General features: G+C 49.4%; 1 protein-coding gene across 3 annotated transcripts; it reads right to left on the minus strand.

The window, feature by feature from the left end:
- Nucleotides 1-73: 73 nt before the first annotated feature.
- On the minus strand, nt 74-27424 carry DNAJC5 (DnaJ heat shock protein family (Hsp40) member C5). Of its 3 annotated transcripts, none has more exons than XR_011466530.1 (6): nt 27171-27424; nt 4304-4421; nt 3331-3544; nt 2523-2694; nt 2367-2439; nt 74-2118 (listed from the first exon to the last, which is right to left on the minus strand). XR_011466530.1 is itself a non-coding variant. In XM_070381381.1 (6 exons), the coding sequence occupies exons 3-6, from the start codon at nt 4408-4410 to the stop codon at nt 2015-2017; spliced, it is 597 nt and encodes a 198-aa protein (XP_070237482.1). In that variant the 5' UTR covers nt 4411-4421; nt 19746-19870; nt 27171-27424; the 3' UTR covers nt 74-2014. The 3 variants fall into 3 exon arrangements, 2 of the variants coding, with proteins under 2 accessions (XP_070237482.1, XP_070237481.1); XM_070381381.1 differs by lacking the exon at nt 2367-2439 and adding an exon at nt 19746-19870; XM_070381380.1 differs by lacking the exon at nt 2367-2439 and having other exon boundaries at nt 27171-27421.
- Nucleotides 27425-27860: the final 436 nt, after the last annotated feature.

Below are 27860 nucleotides of genomic sequence, written 5' to 3' on the forward strand. Positions count from 1 at the left end.
TGGGGACCTGGGCCTCATGCAATCGTTACCATCACCAGGAGAATTGTTGTCATTGTCATCATGATTTACTAGATTTTTGCAATTCTGTGGGAGACTGGGTTCAACAAACCTGCAGACCTGCCCCTTTTCCACAGCACCCTGCTCTCCAGGGGATCGTCACGATTCTAGCAGATGAGAAGTAAGATTCCGGAACTGAGACACACCTGGCAAGGGACTCACCCTGACTTGTGGGGGGGTGGGTCTTGGAGTCTTCCACCCGCAAAGCAACACACCCACCCACTGCAGAAGGGGCGGCTGCCTGCCTTGCTAGAGTCCAAGCTTTGAACTTGTTTTTTGGCCATTCTCGGGAAAAACAACTCGTTTCCTAAGCTATTTCCAGAAACAGGATGGCTGACTAGGGCCTGCTCTCAGGCTGAATTCTTGATGTCTGCCTGGGGCTGGCACCAAAGACCAGCCTCCTCCCTGGTCCTGGACAGGTCAAATAACTGATTCCTTGTTCTTTTAAGAAGTCTGATTTTAGCATGTTATTTCTAATTTAATACCAGTGCATTTATCTCACCTCTCACTGAATGTCTTCATGATCATTTTCACAGGCAAAAACCCCAAATAAAACAATACCATTAAGTGCCTCTGGACCTGGTGATTGCAGAGCACAGCACAGCGAGTAAGCTGGGGCCGTGGGTGGGCAGGTGGTGTGGGGGACAGTGGCTCTGGGAGGGTGTCCTGGTGCGTCTGACCTCCTCACGTGCAGCCCCTGCCCACAACCTCCCCCACTGGACACTGAGGAGGAGTCCAGTGGTCACTAGGTTCATTCTGCAGAAACCAGGCAGGCCTGCTTGGGCCACACAGGTCTCGAGGTGCAGGTGTGGCACAGGCCCAGCACAAGCACGTCTCCAAGTCCTCACAGTGGTGGACTACCCCAGGGCTAGACGCAGACAAGACAGACTGGCTTCCGACAGTCCACAGGTGGTGGTGCTGAGACAGGTGAGAAAGCTTCTGTGGTCTGGCTGCAGGTGAATGAGCCAAGGGGACCGAGGCCTCCTGGGGACTGACCCTCTCCCCAGAGTGTGCCTTTGGTCCAGCTGGTCCTTCCTCCATGAGCTCGACATCTCTAACTGCCCAAACCATCCACAATGGCCAAAGGGAGCAGGTGGAGGAAAGTGGATTGGAGGTGCGTTGGGGGCGGGAAGCAAGAGGGCTATGCAGCCCACTCGCCACCGGCAGCCTGGATTCAGCCCCTCTGACCACCATTAATTGGGCCGCTGATACCATCTGTGGTTCTTGGAGGTCCAAGAAAGGATTACAAAGAGGCCAGGTGGGCCTGAAGGAATGTGGAGGGCAGTGCAGGGAAGGGGAGCATGGAGGCTGCAGGGACGTCCCAGCAGGGGAGGGAGCACACTCGAAGCACAGGGGCCTCAGGTCAGATACGGGAATACCTGCCATGAGGTGAAGCAGATGAGGTGAGCGTGAGTACCACAGGGCAACACCCCGGGACTGGGAGCCAGGCCCAGCTCCTTCCTGTCAAGTGAGTCCAGAGGCCCTGTCTGTGGCTGCAAGGTAGGCAGACAGGGCAGGGAGCAGACCCCACAGCTTCCATCAGGCAGCACCTGCCTCAGGCCCCCATGAAAACAGGAAACAGAGTGCCCATCCCGCCTGAGCCCACCTGGCGGTGAGGGCCCACAAGGGCCATCCACCCGCCACGCCAACCTGCCTGAGAGTCCTGAGGCAGCCCCACGTCCGGTGAATGCAGTCTGGCTGCAACACGCCCACAACACACACAGACATGGACATAACCCATACATGCTATTAAAAGGAAACAACAGAAGATGAAGAAGACCGTAGCTAAACTGCTTTAAATACTGCATGCTACGCACTTCATGTGTCGGGGGTGGATGGGCGGGCACAGAGGCGGGTCGGCGCGGCCCTCCTGGGGCCAGGGCGGCTCCCACGCCATCTCTGTGACTACAGTTCATGATTCTAAGGTTGAGTGGCCGGGTGCTGACTGATCTTGGATTTAGTTGAACCCATCGGTGTGGTAGCTGGGGTGGGAGTCAGCCGTGAGCTGGGTGGTCTCCGTGGCAGACGCCGGCTGGATGACGATCGGCGTGTCTGCGGCCTCTGCAAGCAAGTGACACGCATGGAGTGAGGTCAGGCCAGTGAGCTTCATGGCCCCCGACACTGTGTGACACACTCAGCCGCCTGGTGGCTCGACTGGGGTCAGAGGTCGTAGGACAAGCACTCGAAAGGGTGACGCTGCCTGGACCTCTGCCCCACACGGCCTTCCTCAGCGGCCTCGGCCCTCGGCCCTCCCCGCCTACTCGGCTGCCACAGTCCGTGGCGGGGACAGCCCTCCGAGCCTGCTTTACCTCCAGCGTCCACGTTCACACCTCAACCGTCCCGCTGCCACCACAAACACTCCCGCACAGTGTCAGTGCCCTCCTGTTTGATGAGACAGGGCGACACGTTCAGGGCCCGCTCTGGGCCTGCCCCTCGCGCACCACCCGGGCGGTGGGCGCACTCACCCCTCTCATCGGACTGCAGCTGCGCCTCCAGGTCCTCGGGGGACACATAGAACTCCGTCTCCTCCCCCTCCGGCGCCTTGGGCTTGCACTTGCCACAGCAGCAGTTGAAGCAGCAGCAGAGGCAGCAGCAACAGTAGCAGCAGGTGAGGAGCCCACAGAAGATGAACAGGGCCTGGGGGGAGGGGGACAGGGCTGTGTGAGGAAGCCGGGGCCTGGCCCTCACCCCCGCCGACCCCAGTTACAGAGGGGTCCACAACCAACAGTGGATTCTTTCCCAGATCAAGAAGAATAAAGAACATTAAGACAGGAAAGGCAGAAAGAAAGACCAGCTACATAAGAAGAGTAAATTTTGAAGGGGGGCGGGGGGGAAGGGGGACTGGCAGCCGCCGGACTGGCTTCCAACAGCACAGTGCCCGGCAGTGAGCCACACCCTCGGGCCTTACATGGCATATGCTTTGAATAAAATCAGGAAATCAAGTAATGTTACCATATAAAACAATACTATCTTTTCAAGTTTCTCAAGGTAGACATTTCAAACACATCTTCTCAATCACAAAAACAAATCTCTCCACACTGTGATGACAAAAGTGTGTTTCCTGTTTCTATCACAGTGACGCATAAAAGAAAATGCTGTGGATGCCACCCTTCAGCACAGGCCCCACTCTGTGCATCCAGGTCAGCTGCAGGCAGGCCACCAGGCCAGCGAAAGCTGCTGGGACTGGACCTTTGCTGTATCCACAGGGATGAGGAGCCTGCCACATGCCCAGACCCACCCGCCAGGATGCGAGTGTGGGAGTCGCAGCCTCACCTTGGCCCACCAGCTGGAGAGCACAAAGTAGGTGTTCACGTTCTCCTCCCCGAACTGCTCGGCCACGTAGAGCCCCAGTGAGCCGTACTTGTCGTAGATGTTTCTTTTCGTGGCGTCCGTCAAGATGGCGTGGGCGTTGTTGATCTCCTTAAACTTGTCTGCAGCCTCCGGGTTATCAGGGTTCTTGTCAGGGTGGTATTTCAAGGCCAGCTTCCTGCAAACCAAAACCATCTGCTGGTTGTGCATTTTGTATTCACCCACTGGATGGAGGGCTAGCAGAGATACATTTACCCGTCACCAGCTCCCCTGCTAACTTTCCACAGAACTCAAGAACGCCAGGGTCAACAGAAATTTCTGCAATCGTCCAGAGCCATCCACAGAGGAGCAGGTGCCCTGTGAGAGCTTACCTGCAAGCAGCCTGCTCCAATCCCCCCAGGAGCTGCCAGCCCTACTGCTGCCCTCTAGTGTCCCGGACGCTCATTGAACATTTGTCAAATGGAGGCAAGGGCAGGGACTGGGCAGCAAAGGCTTTTTAAATGTGTCTGATAAGGAGATAAGGGAGACCATAAAGGACTGTGTCAGGTGGTTGCATCAATGACAGTGTCTTAGAGACACTGCATGGGGTGGGGGTGGGGCAAGCTCAGAGGGAAGGCCGCCCCAGGGTGTGGAGACTAACCCACAGTCACAGCTCAGCACACTCAGACCTGCCCCCCAGGCCTCTACTCCAGGGCAGGGAGTTCAAATGACCCACAAGGAGCTGTTTAGTTTAGTTTTTAAAATTTATTTATGTAAGGGGCTGTGTTTTTTTTTTTAAATTTATTTATACAAGGGACTGTTTTCTGTTGCCCAGAAAACATTAAGGTAACAATCATGAGATACAATAGAACTGCTACTGTGACCCTGCAAGTAGGCCAGGGAAACAGGGAGATATAAGACAGCCATGCAGGAGCTGCTGGGGGTGGAGGCTTCTTACCGGTAGGACTTCTTAATGTCATCCGAGGTTGCGTTCTTATCCAGCCCCAGTACATGGTACAGGGACTCCCCAGAGGTAGAGAGTGAGCGCTGTCTCTGGTCTGCCATGGCACACTAGTCTACAAGGAGAACACAGAGAAAATATCAGAAAATACAGATTAAAACTCCCAGCACAGAGCAGACAGACTTGATTCTATTTGAGGCAAAAAATTACAGCACTCTGTGAGGGTCACAACACACACAAATACAACACATTCATCTACAGCAGAAAGGAGTGAGGAGTGGTCCCACGTTAAGATAAGGGGCAGTTTCTGACTGCTACAATATTGTCACCCTACTGCTACTGCTAAGTCACTTCAGTCGTGTCCGACTCTGTGCGACCCCATAGACGGCAGCCCACCAGGCTCCCCCGTCCCTGGGATTCTCCAGGCAAGAACACTGGAGTGGGTTGCCATTTCCTTCTCCAATGCATGAAAATGAAAAGTGAAAGTGAAGGCGCTCAGTCGTGTCCGACCCTCAGCAACCCCATGGACTGCAGCCTTCCAGGCTCCTCCATCCATGGGATTTTCCAGGCAAGAGTACTGGAGTGGGGTGCCATTGCCTTCTCCAACTGTCACCCTAAGTAGGCTATAAAAATTTAAGTATGTTTACCACAATCCCTTGAGCAACCTCTAAGTAAAAACATAAGGGGGCCTAGCTAGAAAGCTGAAAGAAAAATGAGAAGGAAACTCTACAGATGAAAAGCTCCAGTGAAACGAAGACACTGTCAAATGGATAAAAATGCAAGAGACACACTTTAAAAACAGGGTCTCAAAATACATAAAAAAGTTTTGACAAATAAGGGGAGAAGCAGACAATTTCACAGTCACAAAAATCTTAACACCCCTCTCTCAGAAACTGACAGAACAGAAACACACACAAAGTTAGGGAAAATGCCAACAATCTGAAGAACACTATCAACCAACATTACCCAATTACTTGTGTGACACCCACATCCACAGAACTTACACTTTTACATGATGGGCCTTAAAACAAGCTTCCAAAAATCTAAATGGACAGAGGGCTTCCCTGGTAGCTCAGCAGTAAAGAATCTGCCTGCTCATGTAGGGGACACGGCTCAATCCCTGGTCCGGGAGGATTTCACATGCTGTGGAGCAATGAAGACCGTGCACCACAACGGCTGAGCTGCAGCTTAGAGCTTGTGCTCTGCTACGAGAGAAGCCACTGCAATAAGCCTGTGTACCACAACTAGAGCTGCCTGTGTGCAGCAACGAAGACCCACACACCCGAAATTAAAAAAAAAATTAAATGGACTGAACTCGTATACAGTATGTCCCCAACACGAACAGATTAGAGACCCAAAAGGAAAGTATCTAGGAAAACCTCAGTGTTTACTATGAAAACAATACACTTTGAAACAGCATGCAGTTCAAAGAAAAGAAGACAGACATCATTTCTAAATTCATTACTAATGTAACAATCTGTGTGTGATTATAAGCTACTACTTAAAAATAAGTTGGTATATATATATATATCATAGTTGCCAAAACTCAGAAGCAAGCAGGATGTCCTTCAGCAGGTGATGGATAAAAAACTGTGGTACATCCAGACAGTGGAGTGTTACTTAGTACTGACTGAAATGAGCTACCAAACCATGAAAAGACACAGAGCAGCCTAAATGCATTTAACTCAGTGAAGGAAGCTGATCAGAAAGAGCTACACACACACTGCAGGATTCTACCAGTCTAACACTCTGGAGAAGACAAACCTATGAAGACAGTAGAAAGACCAGTGTTTGCCAGGGGCTGGGGGCAGGGAGGATGAACAGGCAGAGCACAGAGGGTTTTTACTGCAGTGAAACTATTCTGATTCCACAATGCTACATACACATCATCATTACATTTGTCAGAATCAGAAGAATGTGCAACACCAAGAGTGAGCCCTGATGTAAACTGTGGACTTGAGTTAATCTGTATCAATGTTAGACCATCACTCTAAACAATGTACCACTCAATGCCAAAAAACTGGGACTGGGGGCAGAGGCAGGAAGTACAAGGCAACTCTCTGAACAGTGTACTCAATTTTTGTGTAAACCTAAAACTGCCCCAAACAGTTCTACTATCCTCAGAGACTGAAATTACAGCAATCTATGACCACAAGGAGCACAGAAAGAGAATGCAGGCTCCGGAAATCACCATCTGAGCAGGGAAGCTGTCAACAAAGCAGAGGGCATAACTGCCTGTAACAGCTAGAGGCCAGAGAACAGAGGAGGCATGATTCAAGGAACATCGGAAGGGAACCAGCATATGCAAAGTAGAAAACGAGAAGCTCCATCTAGTGGGAATTTGAAAGGCAGAGAATACAGCCAACTGAGAAAGAAATAGTCAACCAAAAACAAAATTAGTGCTGACAGAAAACACAAGTGTGCAAACTACAGCCCCGCAGAGCAGAGCAGCAAGGTCAAACGTCCATGTCCTGGGCGCTGAGAACTTCCCCAAACAAAACATGCTTCCAGCTCTAAGGATAAAGGAGTTTCGTCCTAAGAGTCCATCAATGCAGGAGTTTGGGAAAAGCACAGCTTGCATATCCTGAACGAACCAACGATCTGGACAGCATTTCAGCAAAATGAGGAAGGAAATCAAGAAACAGGAAAAGGAGAACATGTGGTAAGAAGAGTGGCGGCAACTGCTTCAGAGGAGGGTCACTTCTGATCACAACCAGGACACAAGCACATGAACTCCCTCCAGACTGGGTTCCTCAGGGACCAGGCTCCCCCAGGCACAACGACAACTGTCACAGGCACAAACAGAAGCACAGAGAGGTGCAGTCAGGACCCAAGCCAGACCAAAGGGCACAAAGAACGTTGTGACGTTGGTGTGTCACCGTCGAGCCTCACTGCCATCCAGAGCCGATGGGCTCTGGAACCAGGGTAAGCCCAGTTCTAACAGCTTCCAGCTGTCGGCATGGCCAGGTCACTGCAGCACTTGGCGTTTACCTCATCTGGATTAGAAACAAGGACACACGTCCTCACTACCAGGGCAGGGCCTGCAGGGAGCTCAGAACCCTCAATGATGTTAATGACAGCATATTCTCGTCAAGTCTCCATTACTAAGAATTTACTCTACAGCAGAAGTAACTTGACTATGTCAAGTTTATTATTACTTGCTAAGTAATTTTTTTGGTCCTGAGAAATGTTCTAGAAAATACAACTTTGACAAATTACTTTTTATTCTCAGCTACTCAGTTCCTACTGAATAACCCTTTTACAGCCCACCCACAGAAAAATACCAACAACTAATACTTTCGTATCTGCTCCACAGAAGTTAACTACATCATCAACTGTGTTGTTGTTCAGTCATTAAATCATGTCCAACTCTGACCTCATGGACTGCAGCACACCAGGCTTCCCTGTCCTTCACCATCTCCCAGAGTTTGCTAAAACTCATGTTCATTGTATTGGTGATGCCACCCGACCATCTCATCTTCAGTCACCCCGTTCTTCTCCTGCCCTTGATCTTTCCCAGCATCAGGGTCATTTCCAATGAGTTGGCTGTTCACATCAGGTGGCCAAAGTATTGAAGCTTCAGTTTCAGCATCAGTCTTCCCAATGAATATTCAGGGTTGATTTTCTTTAGGATTGACTGGTTTGATCTCCCTGCTGTCCAGGGGGCTCTCAAAAGTCCTCTTCAGCACCGAAATTGGAAAGCGTCAATTCTTCAGTGCTCAGCCTTCTTTATGGTCCAATTCTCATATCCATACATGACTACTAGAAAAACCATAGCTTTGACTAGACAGACTTTTGTTGGCAAAGTGATGTCTTTGCTTTTGAATATGCCATCTAGGTTTGTCACGGCTTTTCTTCCAAGCAAGCATCTTTTAATTTCATGGTTGCAGTCACCATTCACGGTGATTTGGGAGCCCAAGAAAATAAAGTCTGTCACTGTTTTCATTTTTTGCCCATTTATTTGCCATGAAGTGATGGGACCGGATGCCATGATAGTTTTTTGAGTGTTGAGTTTTAAGAGGTGCCAGCTACTTAATGTGACTGACGAGAAGGCCCTGTGAAACTTTAGCATCTAAGTCAAGACTCCCCAGCACCACTAATGCCTGAGACTTCCATGCTCCTGCACCAAGTGGCAGAATTTCCTGGTCTACGACAAAACCACCCCGAGGAAACACAACACACACGTGGATGAGTCAGGGTGAGCCAGTCTCTGTGGTTCACACCTGTCTCTTCACGCACAGACAGACCACTGACTAGTAAAACCTTAAAGTTAGATTTCTTAACTTCAGTGAACTGCCAGCACCTATATCCAAATTTTAAGGCCAATATTTGTTTAATAATAAATATACCTCTTGCTGCTGCTACTGCTAAGTCACTTCAGTCGTGTCCGACTCTGTGCGACCCCATAGACGGCAGCCCACCAGGCTCCGCCGTCCCTGGGATTCTCCAGGTAGGAACACTGGAGTGGGTTGCCATTTCCTTCTCCAATGCATGAAAGTGAACAGTGAAAGTGAAGTCGCTCAGTCGTGTCCGACCCTCAGCGACCCCATGGACGGCAGCCTACTGGGCTCCTCCGTCCATGGGATTTTCCAGGCAAGAGTACTGGAATGGGTTGTCATATACCTCTTGAAACCCAGCCAAATAAATAAGTAAATAAAAATATTATAAAAAAATAAACACATCTCTTCAAACCCAGGGATTAAAAACCAGGTTCCACGTTCTGAGTCCCTGGTACCCACAGCTTCCCCTCCCCAACCGGGAGCTGGAGCCCCTATGGCGCTGGGCACCAGAGTGTGGTGGGGCAGGACAGGACCTTCGGAGTAGACACTGGCACCACCAGGCAGGTTCTCCCCACAGAAGAGCAGGCTCATGCTCACACAGATCAAGACTGTTGGGAACCAAGAGCTTCCAAAAAAACGAGGTGGTGATAAAATCCAGCCAGTTAAGACGGGAAGCCAGGGTGACAGGTCTGCAGGCAAGTGACAAATGCACAGAAATGCAAGAACCCACCTAAGGAGCAGCGACAGGCCGACTGTGAACCTCCTGGACCGCATGGTGGGGGTGACGATACAGTGGGGCAGCCCCATGGGTGCCCCTGGGTAAAGGTGAGGGGGCAGCAATTTCATTGGTATCACCTCCATCTCGTTTGCCAAATTCAAGGAAAACTGGAACAAACACTTTTACTTAAAAGACGATGTGAATATCTTCAGAATGTGTCTGGTGATCTGGTTGTTTCTGAGAAGCACCAGGGAGTAGAGGTTAAAATATTTCTTCTTAAAAAAAAAAAAAAAAAAAAATTTCTTCTTGGACTTTCCCGGGGCGTATAGTGTATGGGAATCCACCTGCCAATGCAGGGGACACAGGTTCAATCCCTGATTCCAGGAAGATTCCACATATTGTGGAGCAACTAAACTGGTGAGCCGCAACTACTGAGCCCTCGCCCTAGAGACCAAGAGCCACAACTACTGAAGCCCATGTGTCTAAAGCCTGTGCTCTGATAAGAATAGTCCTTGCGCACCACAACTAGAGAAAGCCCATACACAGCCATGAAGACCCAGCATAGCCAAAAATAAAAAGTAAATAAATAATTAAAAAAATAAAAGACTTCGTTCTCTACCACTATTCCCATACTATTGTTTTTTTAAATCATGGTCTTCTGTAGGCTTTTCTGCACTGCATGAACTTGAGGCACCTGTCATGACTCACGTCCAGGAAACACAACTTCTGCATGCCGGGCTGTTGCTTTCACTGAGCACTCAGCCTTCCTGGTCCTCAGGGCCTTCAGCCCTACGGGTGTGGACCTGTCTCCATGTGCTAACAATAAGCAAGGCTCCAGCAGTCCCTACAGTGCCCTTTCTCATTAGCGCCCAAGAGCAAGCTGTCCATTTGGGGATGTGTTTTTGGCTGTGAGCCAATCAAAGGGCCGTAAATGAAGGATCCTGACAACCAGGGTCCAGTCAACTGCAAATCCTCCTAAGAACCCAAGAACATCCTTGCATGGACTCCCTCCAACCCAGTTTTGTATCATCAGAGTTGGCATCACAAACACTAAGAGTAAGGGACTAAACAACCTTGTATTTGAATAAAACCACTGACAGCACAGCAATCAGTCTGGACAGCTCAAGCCTAATTTAATTGTCTCAGCAAGCTGGGTACAGTAAAAGGCAGAACAGACTTGAACGTCAAGGCTTGCTCAGTGCTATTTGTCAAAGGATTATCATCACTCTAGAGTTGGCATGCGAGCTTTTTTGTAAAGGACAAGACAATAAATACTTGTCTTATGGGCCTGAAATCTACAGTCTCCACCACCACGTTGCAAGTTTCTGCCTCTGAGGCATGAAAACACACTGTGTCTAAGAGAATGGGTACAAGTGTGCACCCAGATACCAGATCTAAGGACAGCAACCGGCATACCCCTTGCCCCAGGGGTCAAATCATGGCTCTCTTGTGACTCATTTTAGGGAAGTTGGGTTTTGTGAATGGGCTTACATGTGTGTGCTGTGAGCAAGTGTAGGCGTAGTCACTGTGACTCTTTTTTAGTCCTCAAAGTTAACTTGGCATAAATGTAAAACGAAGACGTGGGCAAGAAACATTATGAATATGCATTTCCAATCGAGACGGTAAAACTCAAATTTTTCACAACACGAAGCAATTAGGCCAGACAGCAGCAAGAGCATTGCATCCCCACCCCTACTCCCACAAAAAAATTGCTGGAAAAGCTGTGGACTAGGTGACGGCATTTTTTACAGAAACCATCCAGAGTGCTCACTGTCATCCTGTCTGCTTACTTCCAATCATGGTTTACGCACTGTCAGCTCTGGCAACTTGCCTGGAAAGCCGCCAGCCGGCAAGCGGGAAAATTCAAACCAACAAGACAAATCCAATGCCACTGTCACCGTGCAGTCCCAGGACTCCCATGGGGCACAGCACCCCAGCTGGGACTCCCAAGCTCCACACACCACTTGCTCAGCATGCTCAGGGCACCAGGCATTTGGACGGGCAGAGGACGAGCATGTCAAAACAACCAGCCACAGTTCAGCACCACACACCTGCCCCCAATCACCAGCTGCAGCGTGTATCAAAGGACAGGGAAGTGAGACCCCTCCTTTGCAAGCTTCTGCCCTGAGATGAAGTACAAACTGGCCCCGAGGAAGAAGTCCCTCCCATCACCTTGGTGGGTATGGACTCTGGCACAGCAACAGTGCAGCCCTATGCCCGATCAACAAAGACCAATTCCAATGCGCTCTGCTTGGGTGCCAATGACGGGGACTCTGCTCACAGGACACACATCTGTCTCAAAGGGCAAAGGGTATTTACCCTTCTTCAGGATCACAGGGTTCAAAAGTATTCACATGCACACTGGGGGCTGGGCAGGAGACTCCACCCCAAGGCCAGGGAGCGGTGGCTGAGGCAGATGAGCTCAGATGCCTGGGAGCACTGTGAGGGGAACAGGCAACACAAGCCCACTGTAAGATCCCCTACCTGCAGAGCACAGACGAATATGGAGAAAACAAGCCAAGACCCACCAGCCACACTGCTGAAAACCAGAGTTCAAGAGCAAACGGACGTGTTACAGAGCAGTGGGCCATGATCTCAACTCTCCTCACCGAGGTCACAGGAACCAGAAAGCGGTGGCACCCAAAGTGAAGGTGCAGAGCTAAAACACCTGTCAGGCCAGAGTTCTGTTTCCAGCAAAAATATCACTCAGAAACAAAGGCTGAAGTGAAAACAGTTTCCAGCAGAGACTAAGAGAACCCATGACAAAACCCATAACAAAACCTAAAATACAAGACACCAGCAAGAGCTACCTGGATGGAGGGCAAACAACACCAGAGAGAAACCAGTATCTTTAGAAGGAACAAAGGCCACAGGCTTCCCATTATGGGAAGCATGTAGGTAATAGATGATTTTTTTCCTTTTTGTTAAAAAAAAAAAAACACCACCACAGGATTTTTGGGAGCAGAATTCTCAGTCTTGGCTTGTGGGGTTTATGTGGCCCTTTGCACAGAGGAGCAGTGGGGTGGGGCAGAGCAGATGTCTTGTGTGAAGTGGACAACATCAGCTCTAAGAAAAGTAAACCATACACATGCTCATCAACAGGGGAACTGATCATTTCTGGTCTAATCTATACAGAACACTACTCATCAATAAAAAAGGAGGACATACTGACACAAGCAATAAAATCTCAAACACAATGTGTTACACAAACAAGCTAAATACAAAACGACTTCATTTATACAAAAATTAAGAACAGGAAAAACAATCTAGCACCTGCTGTAAGTAAGGTGACTCAACATAAATTAGACAGCAGCATAAAACCAAATGAAACATCAAAGTCTCCAATCTGCCAGAGCAGGTGCTTGTTTTCACAACTTTCATGGAAACACAGAAAAACATCCATGTGCCTGTCATTCCATTCTGTGGCTACTCTCAGCAGAGACTGTCACCAGAAAGCTAAAAATACTGTCTGGCCCTTTAAGAAAAAAACAGCTGCTATGAACATGATTTAAACAGATGTTTTAATGGAATAAATGCTGTCCAAGCATAAAAACTATTAAATGTAAAATTCTCACCATTTTCACACACGTTTCAAAAGTTAGCCTTCTAGTTAGTCCAAGCTCGTCAACTCCAAGTGCCAGGGTCTGGTAAGGATTCTGGAGGATACAGCCAGTCCTCCCAGGCTGTCACCAGGATGGTGTGTGAAGCATGGCTCTGCTCCTGTTACATCCCACTCAGGTCCTCCCCACCAGCTCAGTGGCTGCAGTGTCAGAGCCCAGGCCCCGGCCTGTCCCACAAGGCCCTTCTGGACACAGGCCCAGCCTGACACCAGCCTCTTCCTGCCACTGCACCCACTGGGCCTCATGGCCTGACAACACGCTCTGCTAACCCTGAGCACCCGGAGTCCTCTAATGCCCTGCCCCCTCCTATGTGGAGCCTCTCCTTAGATTCCCAACCCTGCAGTGACACCCAGGTCCCGGAAGCCTGTCCTGGCACCCGCACGATGTGCAGCGGAGCCCACTGAGTCCTCTGGAGCTGTCTTGGGTCTTGAGCAAATGTTTGTGTTGTTCGTTTGTTCAACAAATGTTTATGAAGCACCTGTTCTCAAACCTGGGGAGGTAGCAGTGAACAAATGAACAGACAAAAAGCCCCATCCTCACAGCCACAACCAAGCTCAGGGAAGACATAAACATCTTCAAGGGAGAGGGGCGTGCACTCCTGATCCCCCCGTGTGATCTCAGCAAGTGCTGACTGTTCATGAGGTGTTGTTATTGAATTCAACCTACTACTGGAGGAAAAAGCAATACTTCGAAAGAACAGACGTGAAAACATCTCTTTTAGATGTTTTATGATACACAGAAAGGAAGATATGCCACATGGAAGTCATGATGCATTGTGAGAAAAAAAAAAAAAAAAAAAAACACCATCCCACCCTTCAATTTAAAACCTAGAAAATTACCAGTAACTGTGAAACGTCCTGCATTCTCCCCATATACCTGAAGCAGTGTCATTACAATCTCTTGCTTAAAGAAACTTACCTCATATAATTTCTCCCTAAAAACTATTTAGTTTTAATTCTTTGAGCTTTAAAAAATGGTCGATACAGTATATGCAGCCTTCTGTGATTTGTTTTTGTTAGATGTATTCCTAGTTGTATGTTAGATGTATGTTAGTTGTATGTTAAATGTATTCCTCGTTAGATGTATTCCTAGGAATTCATGCATTCCTAGTACTGAACAAATCCCATTTGGGGGCAAATCATAACTTATCAATCCATTCCTCTACTGGAGGATGCCTGGCCATTCCCAGGTCTTGCTACTACTGGGTCCTCAACCTGCTGAACAATTCCTGCTGGCAGGTCTCCCTAGGGCAGCACCAGGCACAGGGTGATGCCCTGCTGGCTCAGGTCACGACAGCAAGACTCCCCAACTGTCAGAACAGCACCAGGTATCTACAGGAGGAGACACCCTCTCTATCCATTCGGGAAATGCAACTTAAAACTACAATAAGGTACCATCACACACCTATCAGGGCTTCCTAGGTGGTGTTAGCGGTAAAAAATCCACCTGTCAATGCAGGAGACATAAGAGACTCGGGCTGGATCCCTGGGTCAGGAAGATCCCCTGAAGGAGGGCACGGCAACCCACTCCAATAATCTTGCCTGGAGAATCCCAACAGAGGAATCTGGAAGGCTACAGTCCACAGGGTTGCAAAGAGTCAGACACAACTGAAGTGACTTAGTCACTTCACACACACACACTTACACACACATTTATCAAGAGAGATTAAAAATAACCCAGCAATACCAAGTGCTGGTGAGGGTGACAGAGGCTAGACTCGAACACTGCTGGCAGCACAGGAAATGGGGCAGCCACTCTGGAAGAGAGTTTGCAAGTTTCCTATAAAGGTAAAAATAGGCTTTCACATGACCCAGCAATCCCACTCCTAAGCATTTATTTAAGAGAAACAGGAACTGATGTTCACACAGAAAATGTGTACATGAATATTTATAGTAACTAAACCCAGGAACAACACATACATCCCTGTGAAAGGGTAACAAACTGGAAGATGAACACCACAGACATCCCTGGAAAGGAATGCAGCACCTGCCATACAACGAGGAGCGTTCTCGGTGACACTGTACTCTCTGCGATGCCACCAACATGATGGTCTCGAAAAGACAAGGCTACGTCTACAGAGAGAACAATGGACGCCGGGGAGGCTACAGATGAGTGTGGTCCACACCCTGAGTAGAGTGATGGTCACAAAAATTTCTATGGATCAAAACTCCCTCGTGGCTCAGTGATTAAGAGTCCACCTGCCACTGCAGGAGACACGGGTTTGATCCCTGATCTGGGAAGATCCCACATGGCATGGAGCAACTGGGTCTGTGCACCATAACTAGAGAAGCCACCACAATTAGAAGCCTGCACACTGCAGCTACAGAACAGCCCTTGATCACCACAACTAGAGAAAGCCTGTGCAACAAAAAGACCCCGCACAACCAAAAATAAATAAACTATCAAAAATAAAATAAAACTCAAGACAACCTTACATCAAGAAAAGGTCCATTTTACTGTGTGTTTATTTTTAAAAATTTCAAAAAAAAATCTGGACTTGTGTTTCTTGTTTGGTTTGCAACTTATTCCTCTAGCTGATCATTTTTGTTGTAGTTCACAAAAGTATCAGCCTGTAAACACACTGGAAATTACAAAAAATATAATCTGGTCCTTCACCAAAAACAGGTAAGGAAGAACTATTGCAGGATGTGTACCTACAAGTGGGACTTTAGGGTCTGAGAGAAGGGCCGACCACACCCCGCAAAGGTGGGCACCCCAGGGCTCCCAATTCCCACCCCTCTCTTTTTATTTATCATGAATTCAAGTTCACACATTTATCAATTGTGGTAAAAGCTGTAAGACTGACCACCTTACCCATTCCTACACAAACCACTCAGTAATGTTATCTATTTGCCCATTACCTTGTAACACATCTCTCACTCTTTATTTTTCGGCCGAGGCATGCAGGATCGTGGCTCCCCGACCAAGGACCGAAACCTCACCCCCGGCAGGGAAGGTGTGGAGCCCTAACCAGAGGACCACCAGGAAATGCCCTCTTAATCTTTATGTAACTGAATATATCAAATCTTTGTAAATGTATCGATCTATTTTCCCCCATTTTTGTTCAATAAATCCTTCTCTATCCCCTAATCCACAGTGACTTCTCCTACACTGCACTCTAAAGCTCTGTTGCCTTGCCCACAGGTAACCTCTCCACCTGGAGTTAACCTGAGCGAGCGTGAGAGACAGACCAGCTCCACTCATCCAAGTGATGCCAGCCAGTCCCAGAAGCCCTGAAGAGCGGCCCGTCTCTCCCTGGGCCCAGCAGGTGCACTAGCATTTCTCTCTGAGAGGTCTTGGGAGGAGGAGTGCGGAGGCTCTCTATTAGGTTTCATTCCAAGGATACTGTATTCAAAAACCTTCAAAATTACCTGAGGTAGTCTCAAAAATTCCTACAAGAGCTACAAATTCTTTGTTACTTCTACACATACCATTACATAATAATTAAAACAATCATGTTTTAACACAAGCACCTACTATGAAAACAAGGTAGATTTAAAAGCCTTGATAATATCTTTCCTGGTGGCTCTAAAAAAACTGTCTTTAAAAAAGAGCAGGGCCAGGCTTCCCTGGTAGCTCAGTGGTAAAGAATCCACTATCAATGCAGGAGGCACAGGTTGGATTCCTGATCTGGGAAAAGCCCACATACTTCAGAGCAACTAAGCCCATGCACCACAACTACTGAAGCCCTAGAGCCTGTGCTCCACAACAAGAAAAGCCACTACAGCAAGAAGGCCATGCCTGAGAGTGGCCTTCACTGGCTATAACCAGCGAAAAGCCTGCACAGCAGCAAAGACCCAGCACAGCCAAAAATTAAAAAAAAAAAAAAAGCCCTGAGCAGGTAATCCCCAGAGTAACACCTCCCAGTGTGCAGACAGGCGTGCTCTGTGATCCTCCAGGGGCAGGCAGTGGGGCAAGGCCATAGCGGGCCACTCACTGTCTCTGCTCCCCTGAGATGCAGTTTCTAGGGCTGCCATGGGCACTGCAGCCTTCCCACCTCTGGTCATCCCAGAAGTGTGGCTGGACAGGCAGCCTGGAAAGCCGCTGTGTTGCCAGGGGCAGAAGGACGGAGTGCCCAGAGGCAAGTTCCAGGCCACAAAAATAACACATCATATCATGGGCAGTCTGAACACAAAGGAGCTAAGAAACAGGCTAATAGTGTAAGAATGGCTGTTAGGAATCTGGGGAGAGAGAGGCACTACTCTGCGAGGAAACCTCATCAGGGCAGGGACCAGGCTCTGTTTAAACAGTGTTTCCACAAGTGGGAATAACTTACGGATTTTCAACAGTAAACTTACAGACCAACGGAAACATATGCCTTGACAGCATAAAGGTAAAAGGACAAAGAAAAGTCAGAGGGAGGAGGAGGGAATAGAGGCCAATGCCCTTCAGGTTGTAAGATGACAGTGCAGGACAAAGTCTGTCACACGGGGACAGGAGCACACTACACTGGGCAGGACGACAAGGACGCTGCAGCTTCAGTCAGGACAGCAGGAGCAAGGGTCTGTCAGGTGACGACAGGGACCACCAGCCAGCACTTCAGGGACAGCTGCTTTGGTGCGCACCTCCCCCCACCCAGGGCCCGACCCTCAGAAAAAAAACTTCACTGAAAACAAAAATACTAAAGATGAGACACAACTGGTGTCCCAAAGACAGCTGACCCCTCTTCTCTGAAGGGATCTTCCTTTACAATCCATGATGAACCTGGAAAAAAGGACCTGGGGCACCTCCTCAGGCAGGGGAGGGCCAGCTTTCCCCAGAGCAGGGACAGATACACAGGAACACCCATGGTCTGCACGTGTAACCCTGAGCTCATCATCTATTCCAGCAGGAAAATGTTAGTACACTGCAGAGCAGGAGAAATGGCCACCGATGACCACAGGTGCATCTGAAGAAATGCACCTGATTATAAGCAGAATCAGCCAACATGGGAGATGTGGAAGAGATGCTGCCGAGTATCATGGTCATCTGCTACCTTTGTTCCTAACTTAAAATGAATGTCAAATGTACAGAATTTCTACATTGGCTAGGAAAACAGAGCAACTTCTAAAGATGACACCTTTCTTCCTTAATTCTAAGAATAATAAAAAGTAACAGTGATGCAAGCTTAGAACAGAGAGAGACAATTAAGTGAGTAAAACAGGTTCCTCTTTAAGAAGGACTCAATGCTATCATCAAGTGTCCAAGGGAGGACCAACCCATGAGAGAGCAGCAGCTAAGCCACGCTTGCTCACTGAGTGCGTGTGCTCCTGTACAGGCTGACCGGCATGGGCTTAGCAACACCCCTGGGGGAAATGGAAAGGCCCCAGCAGGGTCACATTCGAAGCCTTTCTGAGGAATAAACCGAGTGCTGCCTCAGTCCTGGCAGAGCGGTCAGTGTGTTTGTGGAATTAATTTTATCGGTTGTGACTTATGTCCAGAAACCAAATGATTTTCTTTCATAACCTAATGCTTTCAGTCAAAAGGAAAAAGTCAGAAGTTGATCAAAGTAACTTACATGTTTGAATACAAGGAGAGTCGAACATTCTCAAAAGCCTATGACTCCAAGAGGAGGCTGCCGACGGCCCAGTGTGGATGGCAGTGCCTCACTTCCACCTTGGCCCTCCTGGTCAGCGTCCCTGAGGCGCAAACAGCAGGGCAACACTGCCTCAGTGTAAAGGGGCCTAAAGCGAGCTAGAACCCTCACACCCAGAGCATGACCGACAGTCACAGAGACATACCCGCCATCTCAGCACTGGAGCTAACATGTGCGACCTATGCACAAGGCTGCAGCAAGAGATTCTGGGCGGACCATGCTATGACCAAACATTTCCAGAAAACCTTAATGTATTCCCAAAGCTGAATGTGAAACTAGACAGTGGAAGGCAAAAGTGTTTCTTATAAAAGCAATGGGCAGCAGAGCTTTCTGGGTGCTGGTGTTCTACACTCAGAACGCCGACAATCTCAGAGGGCTGAAGTCACAGACCCCTTCCACCCAGGGAGCCATCTGCTGCCCCTGGCTTTCAGTGGACAGGCTGTGCGTCAGCAGGCAGACTGAAGAATAGGAGGGACGTGTTCTATGACAGAAAAGGCAGACAGGCTCAGGGACAAGGCCACTCTTGTGAATGACCACCAGGAAGGATCCTCACAACATTCAAATCCTCAACTATGAACATCACATGAAAATGCTTGTGACCGAAATCAGTCACTCAGAAGTGCGCAGGCTAAGAGACCTACTTATGGCTTCAAGAGAGCCCGGGGGCTGAGCAGTGCAGGATATGACACTGACAACCCAATGACCCATCACCCTGGGGGCAGCGCCACCCCTAGCGAGTGGACTGGACTCTCCAACTCCAGAATGAATGGAAGCTTAAGACACACACAGTGGGTGAAAGTCCATAAAACGTGGCAGATGCAGCCATGATGCCTTCTGTGTCTCACCAGCCAGGGCCGCCCCCTGGGGCTGGCCAGCCCAGGGTTCCCACTGTGGGCTGACTGTCTCTGAGAAGCAGTGGGCCAGCTCCCTGAAGCCAGAACCAAAACCAACCATTCTGTCAAATCCAGCACGAAACCAAGTATGAGCTGCACCAACCACCCGGTGACAAGCCATCTGTAAAGAGACGTCTGATGTCAGAGGTGAGCATCAAGACACATACGTGCTGTTGCAGTTTTACTGGTGACAGGCCTCGTGATTATCATAGAAATTTCACCAACACGGCAGTTACAGTCTAGGTGTGCTCACCATGTACAGGCATTTGGGGCATACATGCTCTAGACCAAGAGGTCTGTGGGGCAGGTACCTAGTCCAGTAGGGGTGGGAGGGCAGCTCTCAGGTCACTTGCCTGGGCTGAAGCCCGGTTCTGCCACTTATGGGCTCAGGGACCCGAGCAGTTACTCAACACCTCCACCTCCTTTTCATCCAGTAGGGCTGGAGCTGGCCTGGCATGGAGTGTCTGTGAGCAGGCTCCTGCAAATTGAGGAAAACAGTACTGGGTACATGATAAACATGAGCAATTACTACTTTGGCCTCCAATTTACAGATGAGAAGACTACACAGACAGACAAAGTTCATAATGGTGAATTAAAGTTAGGAAGGTTATATTCAAACTCTCAGCTTGAACATTACTGTTGCATCCATTTTTTTGTTGTTGCTACATATACTTTTGATATAAAATCCAAAGTTCACTAATTTGCCTTCTTGTCATCTGCCTTTTAAAAATATAAGAAAACACCTGCCTTCAAGGCTTTAGGGGGCTAGCATGTGACCAGGTAAGGCTGTATCGAGCTGCTGCTCACTGAGACACACTCTGCCCCTGTGATCACCACAAAGGGGCATGCTGTTCATCAGCTGGATGGTCATTCTAGGGTGGGGACAGGACAAAGACCACCGCCCACTCCAGAGAGCAGCACAGGGGTCTAATGAAATGACAGGTTTACCTCATGACAGTGCAATACTGTGAGCAGTTTAAGGAATGCTACAAGTAAAAGGCAGATCATAAGAACTTCACTGGTAGTCAAGTGGTTAAGACTCTGTGCTCCCAATGCAGGGGGCAGGGTTAGACCCCTGGTCAGGGAACTAAGATCCCACAGGCTGCACAGTCCAGCCTTGAAAAAAAAAAGGAAAAATGTAGACCACAGATGCTTATGAAGGTTTGCATAGCACCCCCAGAGGCCAGTAGGTCCAAGAGTGCCCCTAACACCTATGTGCACTGCGATCAGCCAGCCTGAGTGAGGATGAGATGGCTGGACAGCTGGCCTACTCGGCCGCCAGGACAGCCCCCTCAGTTATCCTCAGTCATGGATCAATTTTTAATAAAAGAAAGGGCAGGGACAGATGAAACAAGTGTGGGCGTCACACTGGTACACACACCAGGGAGTAGGATGCTGCTGGTAACAGTCAGCTAGAATCACCCAACCAGGTAGAATGATGCAAGAGAAAATGGCACGAACAGAAACGGCATTTTAAGAAGGAAATCCCGTGCTGTCATGGCAAGGTGGGTGACAACACTGATTGTGCTTAACCCCCAATACCAAGCACGTCACTGTGCCTCCTTATCTACGCAACTGGATAACAGCTACCCATGCAAGCTGTCCCAGGGATTAAGGCGGATGCACAGTAAGGAGCCTGGCTGCCTCTCAAGCGGATCGCTTCAGAGGGCTTGCAGCTGGGGGGGGGTGGTGGGGGGGGAAGAGCCTCCTCCACATGAACTGTAGAGGAGAACAAACCGCTTCACACTGAAGACAAATACAACTAGACAGTTAAAAAACACTTCAAAGATAATCTTTAAAGTACAGAGATTCTAGTTTCATCTTAAAATGAAACTGAGTCATTAAACTGCACTAAAAATTTTAACTTTACATGTGATGAGCCTCGTGATTCAAAAGTAAATACAGTCCAGTAAATGGCTTCCCTGGTGGGTTGGTGGTAAAGACTCTGCCTGCCAATGTAGGAGACACGGGTTCAATCCCTGGTCCAGGAACATCCCACAAGACTTGGAGCAACTAAGCCCGTGTGCCATAGCTACCAAATCCTGTGCTCCTAGAGCCCATGCTCTGCAACAAGAGAAGCCACTGCAATGAGAAGCCCGTGCACTGCAACCAGAGAGTGTCTCCCGCTCACCACAACTAGAGAAAAGCCTGTGCAGCAACAAAGATCCAGCAGAGCCCAAAATACATAAATAAATAATTTGAACAAAACAGCCCAGTAAACATTGTTATCTGGAATACAATTTCTTTTTTCAGTTAAAAACAAAACAAGAAAACAGATGTGTCCTGGTTTCATGCATCAGAAAAAGTCTATCACAAAACCTATCACTCTTTTCTATTTAAAAATCTTAATTTAAAGGACACAGCAAAATTTATTACAACTGGTCAAAAAGATCCTCACATTTTACTATCAAACCCTAGAGCAGTACCTAAGTGAGCAGCAAAATGTAAAATATTAAAAGTGTTAAAATCCTTTGTACCTGCCAGAGGGTATACAAATCTGGTAATATGTGGCAAAAACAATAAAGTTTGTATTCTCTGACCCAGAATTTTCCATTTATCTTAGAGATACCCTCTCATGATGAAAGACATTACTTAATAAAGAAAAATTCAATGGGACCGCCTAGCTAAAAATCAAACATTTGCTATGCTGCTAATCCCTTCCAATAATAGAAGGGAAACTAAAAGCCAGGCAGGTGGCACTTGCTCCCTGTGCAGAGCCCAGTCTGGCTGAGTTGAGGCTGTGTCAGGGGCCCAAGATCTTGGTCCCCAGCCCTTAATTCATTACCTCTGAGGCACCACAGGCCAGGCCAGGACAGGTGAGTTCAGTCTAGCACATTTCCACTCCACCCGCCCAGAGAACGGAGGCACAGGGCCCTAGGGAGAGCTCTCTAAGAAAGAAGCTGGTCATCCCAGAGATAGCCAGGGCGGGGCACAGCCCATAGGGGTAGCAAGTCAGCATTCCAATCCTCTGACTCTCAGGACTGCAACTTTGTAACCAATTGGCATAGCTCAGTCCTGTGGGACTCTTTGAGACCTGATAGACTGTAGCCTACCAGGCTCTTTCCTCCATGGGATTCTCCAGGCAAGAATACTGGAGTGGGTTGCCATTTCCTTCTCCAATAGAATTCCTTAGAACACAGCAACGGAGACTGTACGTTCCACTTTGTAAACCACCATGTTTTCCAGTGCTCTGTGTTCAGTCTAGAAAAATTAAAAGGACAATAAAATTGTAAGTAACTCATAATGAATAAGGCTTATTTATACTCATACAGTCAAGGAATATTCACTGATCACTCATAAGGTATCACACAATTTAAAAATATTACTTGGGTAGCTGGGTTTAATGTGTCATGAATAAAGGACTATGGTTTCTGTCACAGAACCAAGTTTTAAAAACCAGTCACAGGGGCACACCTACAAAGGTGAAAGATTCGTGAGTAAAGTGGAGCTCTGAAGTACACAGACAACCCCTGAAAAGGAAACATGAGGGCATTTTCATGACATCCACTGAATGCATGGTCTCACCAATGTGAATTACCAATATGTCTGCAAAGCTCTTGGAATTGCAAACAATTCTTACCTAATAAAGACAAAATCTATTAAACGTCTGCCAGTGCCAAGAACTAAGGCAGAACGTATCATTTCACCAATATAACATCCTCAAACAAAACTGATGCAAAGGTGACAAAAGACAAAATTGAAACTAAAGGCTGTTCTGGTAATCGAATCCTTAAATCTTCTGGGTTGAATTTCGACTGACCAGTAACAGACTGCTATTAATCCTCTTCAGGCGATGTCACTATCTAAGCGTGGCCCTACCATCAGGACAGTAGGCCTAGCAGTTCCCTCTTTTCTTTTTTGGCCACCCCTTTTGACATACAGGATCTTAGTTCTCCGACCAGGGATGGAACCCATGCCCTCTGCACTGGAAACATGGAGTCTTAACCACAGACCGCCAAGGAGGTCCCAACAGTTCCTTCATTCCCTCTCTTAAATAAGGAGTAGCATCTTCGTAAAATATGGATATTCTCATTTTTTAGCATCTTTGTCACTTGTATTTAGGAAGCAGTTGAGGACACAGCTTCCTACTTATATCTCCTGTACTCCCCAACAGGCAGTAAGCGCAGGTTCCACGACCCTCATCTCAGTGGTCAAGCACTTGAGCCTGAGTCTTGTCCTCTTTCAGGAAGGAAATTCAAGCACAGGCCCTGCCAACACAGATAGGGAAGGAGTGTGACGGATCAAGAGGCAGTCTGCAGTTCAATAATGCTCCGCTCTGCCCAGCCAACAAGAACATAAAAGGGAGCTCTATTGGGAAGCACTGCATTCTTAACTGCTGTGTGGGGAGCACCGGGAGACCCATAAGGGCGCCATCAAGAGCTAAGAGTCTCCTCCACACTGCCTGTGCAAGAGCTGGTCATCATGTGCCACACCTGTCTCCTGAAGACACAGGAATTTGTCTCCTTCCTGGAAAACTGGTTGACCTCATTGGCTGAGATATGGTTCACCTACAGCACTCTATACTCTAAACCTTGTACAAACTACTTTTAAAAGGAGTTAGGGAATTTTTTTCAAGGGTGATTATATCTGTGTCTATCATGATCATTTGCAGACTTCCCTAGGGGTCTAGTGGTTGCGACTCTGCTGTAGGGAATGTGGGTTCAGTCCCTGTTCGGGTAACTAAGATCCCACGTACCCTGTGGTGTGGCCAAAAAAAAAAAAATCATTTGTAAAATCAATTACACCCCAATAAATTTTTTGAACAAATCATGCTCATTTTAGTCCCTGAATTTAGAAGCAAACTCTCACCTTGTATAAAACTCCACCTTGTTCCCTTAACCCCCGCAAAGCTGCTGTACAGCATTTTAGTCATTCATTTGACACCCACTGAGCATCAACTACAGCCCATGACCAAGGCAAGCACGTCATGCCTAGGCTCTGAGATGTGCCATCAGCAGCTTGCCAGGGATTCTGCCTAGTGGTGGCAGTGGCAGGGAAGTTAGCACAGGAACCAGCACAGAGGCCTGACTCCAAGTCCAGGACTGAGACGGAACAAAACACTAGTCCTTAGGGTAGCTCAGCCTGGAGCACAGAGCACCCACCCTCTGAGAGCAAGGGGGCTCAAGAACACAAAGGGCCAAGAGACGCGTGGTATCTGTGTTACCGGTACCACGATAACACAGTGAATGAAAACCAAGAACATAAACTCACTGAGTGAAGGTTCTGGAAATGACTTGAGTCCTTCCGTCACAAAGGAGGATTCAGAGCACGCCTGAGGGACAGCTCATTTTCATGTGGTTTTAATGGGTTACTCCACCTCACTCATTTTATCAACAAATGTCACTGAGTATCTGAGGCCAATGTGTGGGATTTACTTTTTGGGAAGTTAACTGAAGACAAGAGCTGACAAAAACCTTTTTATTTTGGATTAACTATAGACTAAAAGTTGCATAAAGGTTTACAAGGAGGTCCAAAGATCTTTCTGACCCACCGCTAACTGGTTATGCTTTCCCAAAGGGGAGGTAACTTGCCAGACCTCCCTTAGCAGCCAGCACCTCAAGGACTCCACACTCACCACAGTGACTTCCTAGAGACGCGGGCTGCTGCTAAGCTCGTCACCTCCACTTTCTCTGTCAGTATTTCCCAGGCATGCAGCACGTGCCAGCCCCTGTTCTCTGCACAAACAGGCTCCCTGTGGACTTTACCTCATAGTGAAAGATTAAGTTATAATAAATATATTAAGTAGGACATTAGAAGAATGAAGTGCAGTGGGAAAACTAAGCAAGGAAGGAAAACAGGGAACAGGAGGTGGTGAGTTGCTTTTGAACTGTGGTGCTGGAGAAGACTCTTGAGAGTCCCTTGGACTGCAAGGAGATCAAACCAGTCAATCCTATAGGAAATCAGTCCTAAATATTCATTGGAAGGACTAATGCTGAAGCTCTGATACTTTGGCCACCTGATGCAAAGAACTGACTCAGTGGAAAAGACCCTGATGCTGAGAAAGACTGAAGGCAGGAGGAGAAGGGGACAACAGAGAATGATGGTTGGATGGCATCACCGACTTGATGGACATGAGTTTGAGCAAGCTCCGGGAGTTGGTGATGGACAGGGAGGCCTGGTGTGCTGCAGTTCGCGGGGATGCAAAGAGTTGGACATGACTGAGCAACTGAACTGAACTGAGTTGAAACAGCAGGCAGGGGGTTGGGGAAGGGCTGCCTGCCCTGAGGCTAACGATGCCAGTGATCTAGGTAGAGCCAGGAAGGAGCAAGGAAGTCTGTTAAGAAACAGGCTGAGAAGCCACTGTGGCAGGAGTCAGAATGAGACAGGGGCCAGAGGGAGGAGACTGGTTACAGAGGCTGGGAGTGGACTGACAGGCATCTCTGCCCACAAGAGTCCCCATCCCAGGCCACAGTGGTCCACAGCTGAGGCCCCCTCAGCAAAGCCGAGCCTCCTCCATGCGCCTCCCAAGTGTCTGCTCATCAGATAACCCCCTGGATGCTCTGCCTTCACCACATTTAAGAGGTCCAGGCAACGGGCTCCAGCAGCATGTGTGCCCCTCACAGCCCCATGCTGCTGGAAGTAACAGCTACCCAGCCCCTGGCTTGGCCACACGCCATCAGAAGTCCCATCCGAGGCAACCCAAGTTCTGCAACCTTGACACAGGTGGAAGGAGAACTGTGCAGCTCTCAGGCAGGAAGTTTTTCAAAGCCTGTGAGTCCTGCCTCATAATTTCATCCCTCAAAGTTTGACAGGTGCCTTGATCCTGAAACTCAGCACCACGTTTAACAAGACAGAAGCAAATCAATAAACATAAAATCTCAAGAGTTTTGGCTGAAGTTCCGCCTTGAGGCAACCAAATTACAGATGGGGCAGAATAACTGTTAGGTTAGCAGATAGTTTTTAAACAGACAACTAGTAAGGACAAAGGTATCCAACAGAGCCACCTCTCAAGTTATGACCCGTATTAAGCCTAAACCTGGAAACCAAAAAAACCCGGAAACTTTCGCTTCCTTTCCCTGCATAGCACAACCGAACAAATATTGAGAACTCATCTCTCAGGCACAAGAAAAGGCGAGTCCTTAATCCAGCCCCTCAACGCAAACAAGTTCGAACCCGCAAGGATGAGATCCTGACCCTCTCTTGTATGACTGCAACACAGGCACCGCTTCAAATGATGTCCCGCCGAGGCAGAAAAGCGTTTTCTTCTTACAAACTGGATGATTTTCACCCGCGAGATTAATTTACACAGCGTCAAGGAATAAAGCTCAATTCCGTGAGCTATAAACATAATGACCCAGACATAGGTTACGTGGCTCCAGAACCGGTGGCGCTCCCCTTCTCACCCGCAGGACAGGAAAGACCCTCCCCGAGGCGGGGACGCCCTGCACAGACCCCAGTCCCGGAGCGCGAGCTGCCCCGGGGGGAGGGCCCGGCGGCCGCATGTCAGGTCTTTGGCCGCCCCCAGTGAGGGCCCGGCGGCCCGACCGCGGCGCACGGCCTAGGCCTTCCCGCCGCTTCTGAGGCCGTACCGCCGACCCCGGCCCGCCCCGAGGGCTAGGAAGGGGGAGAGGGGGTCGCCGCCATTTCCGGCTGCGGCCGCGCGGCCCGACGCCCTGCGCCGCGCCACCCCGCACCCCCTCACCCGGCCCCGCGTCACCCTCACCTCGCGCCCCGCCCCCGCTCGCCTATCCCGTCCCCGTCACCCAGACCCCCGCCCGCCTGCCCGGCTGCCCGGCTGCCCGGCCTGACGCGAGGCCACCGGCCCGCCGCGAGCTCACCTGTCCGCACGCCCGCCCGCCCGCCGACTCCGCGGCTCCGCTCTTCCCTGCGCGGCGCTCCTGGGCAGCCGGCCGACGCGCTCTTCAGCCGGGGCTGCGCTTCGGGACCCGGCGGCGGCGGCGGCGGCGACGGCAGCGGGGATAGCGGCAGAGGGCGCGGGAGCAGCACCGGCAGAAGCGGCGGGGGCGCGCACGCTCACGCACGCACCCGCACCGGCGCGCGCGCTCCCGGGAGGACGTGGGCGCCGGCGGATCGGAGCCGCGGGCTGGGCAGGCAGCGCGTGCGCCCAGAGCGCTGGACGGAGGCTCCGCCCATGGGGCGGAGCCCCGAGTGACAGGAGTGGACCGAGGCTCCCGAGCGCACAGCGGACAGCCCATGGGCGGGGCCCCAGGACCTAAAGGCGGAGCTCGTTAGCCGAGTCGGAAGTTTCCACCGCTCCGCAGGGGCGGGGCCGAGCGGCGGGGGTGGGGCCTGCTTGCCAGAGCGTCAGGTGCTCTCCCGTGCGCCCGCAGGTACTGAGGCCAGATTCGCCAAAACAGGACGTGGGGGGACTTGTCCCGCAGTTGAGTTTGCCCCGTGCTTTACGTAAGACTGAGAAATCGTAATTGATCTCGTCAAAGAACTGGAGAGGGAGCTGGTGGGAGATGACCCGGAGGCCGACGGCCGCTGAGCCACTGTTAGGGACTGAC

The sequence above is a fragment of the Bos mutus genome, chromosome 13 (genome assembly GCF_027580195.1).
Source record: "Bos mutus isolate GX-2022 chromosome 13, NWIPB_WYAK_1.1, whole genome shotgun sequence".
In the NCBI taxonomy this organism is placed as follows: Eukaryota; Metazoa; Chordata; class Mammalia; order Artiodactyla; family Bovidae; genus Bos; species Bos mutus.

Bases quoted from the DNA above. Each gene is read 5' to 3' on its own strand.
- DNAJC5 (XM_070381381.1), bottom strand. From the start codon at position 4,410: ATGGCAGACCAGAGACAGCGCTCACTCTCTACCTCTGGGGAGTCCCTG. The intron at 3,545-4,303 runs GTAAGAAGCCTC...TTTGGTTTGCAG, and splicing joins GACATTAAGAAGTCCTACCG to GAAGCTGGCCTTGAAATACC. The intron at 2,119-2,522 runs GTGAGTGCGCCC...ACTTGCTTGCAG, and splicing joins GCTGCAGTCCGATGAGAGGG to AGGCCGCAGACACGCCGATC.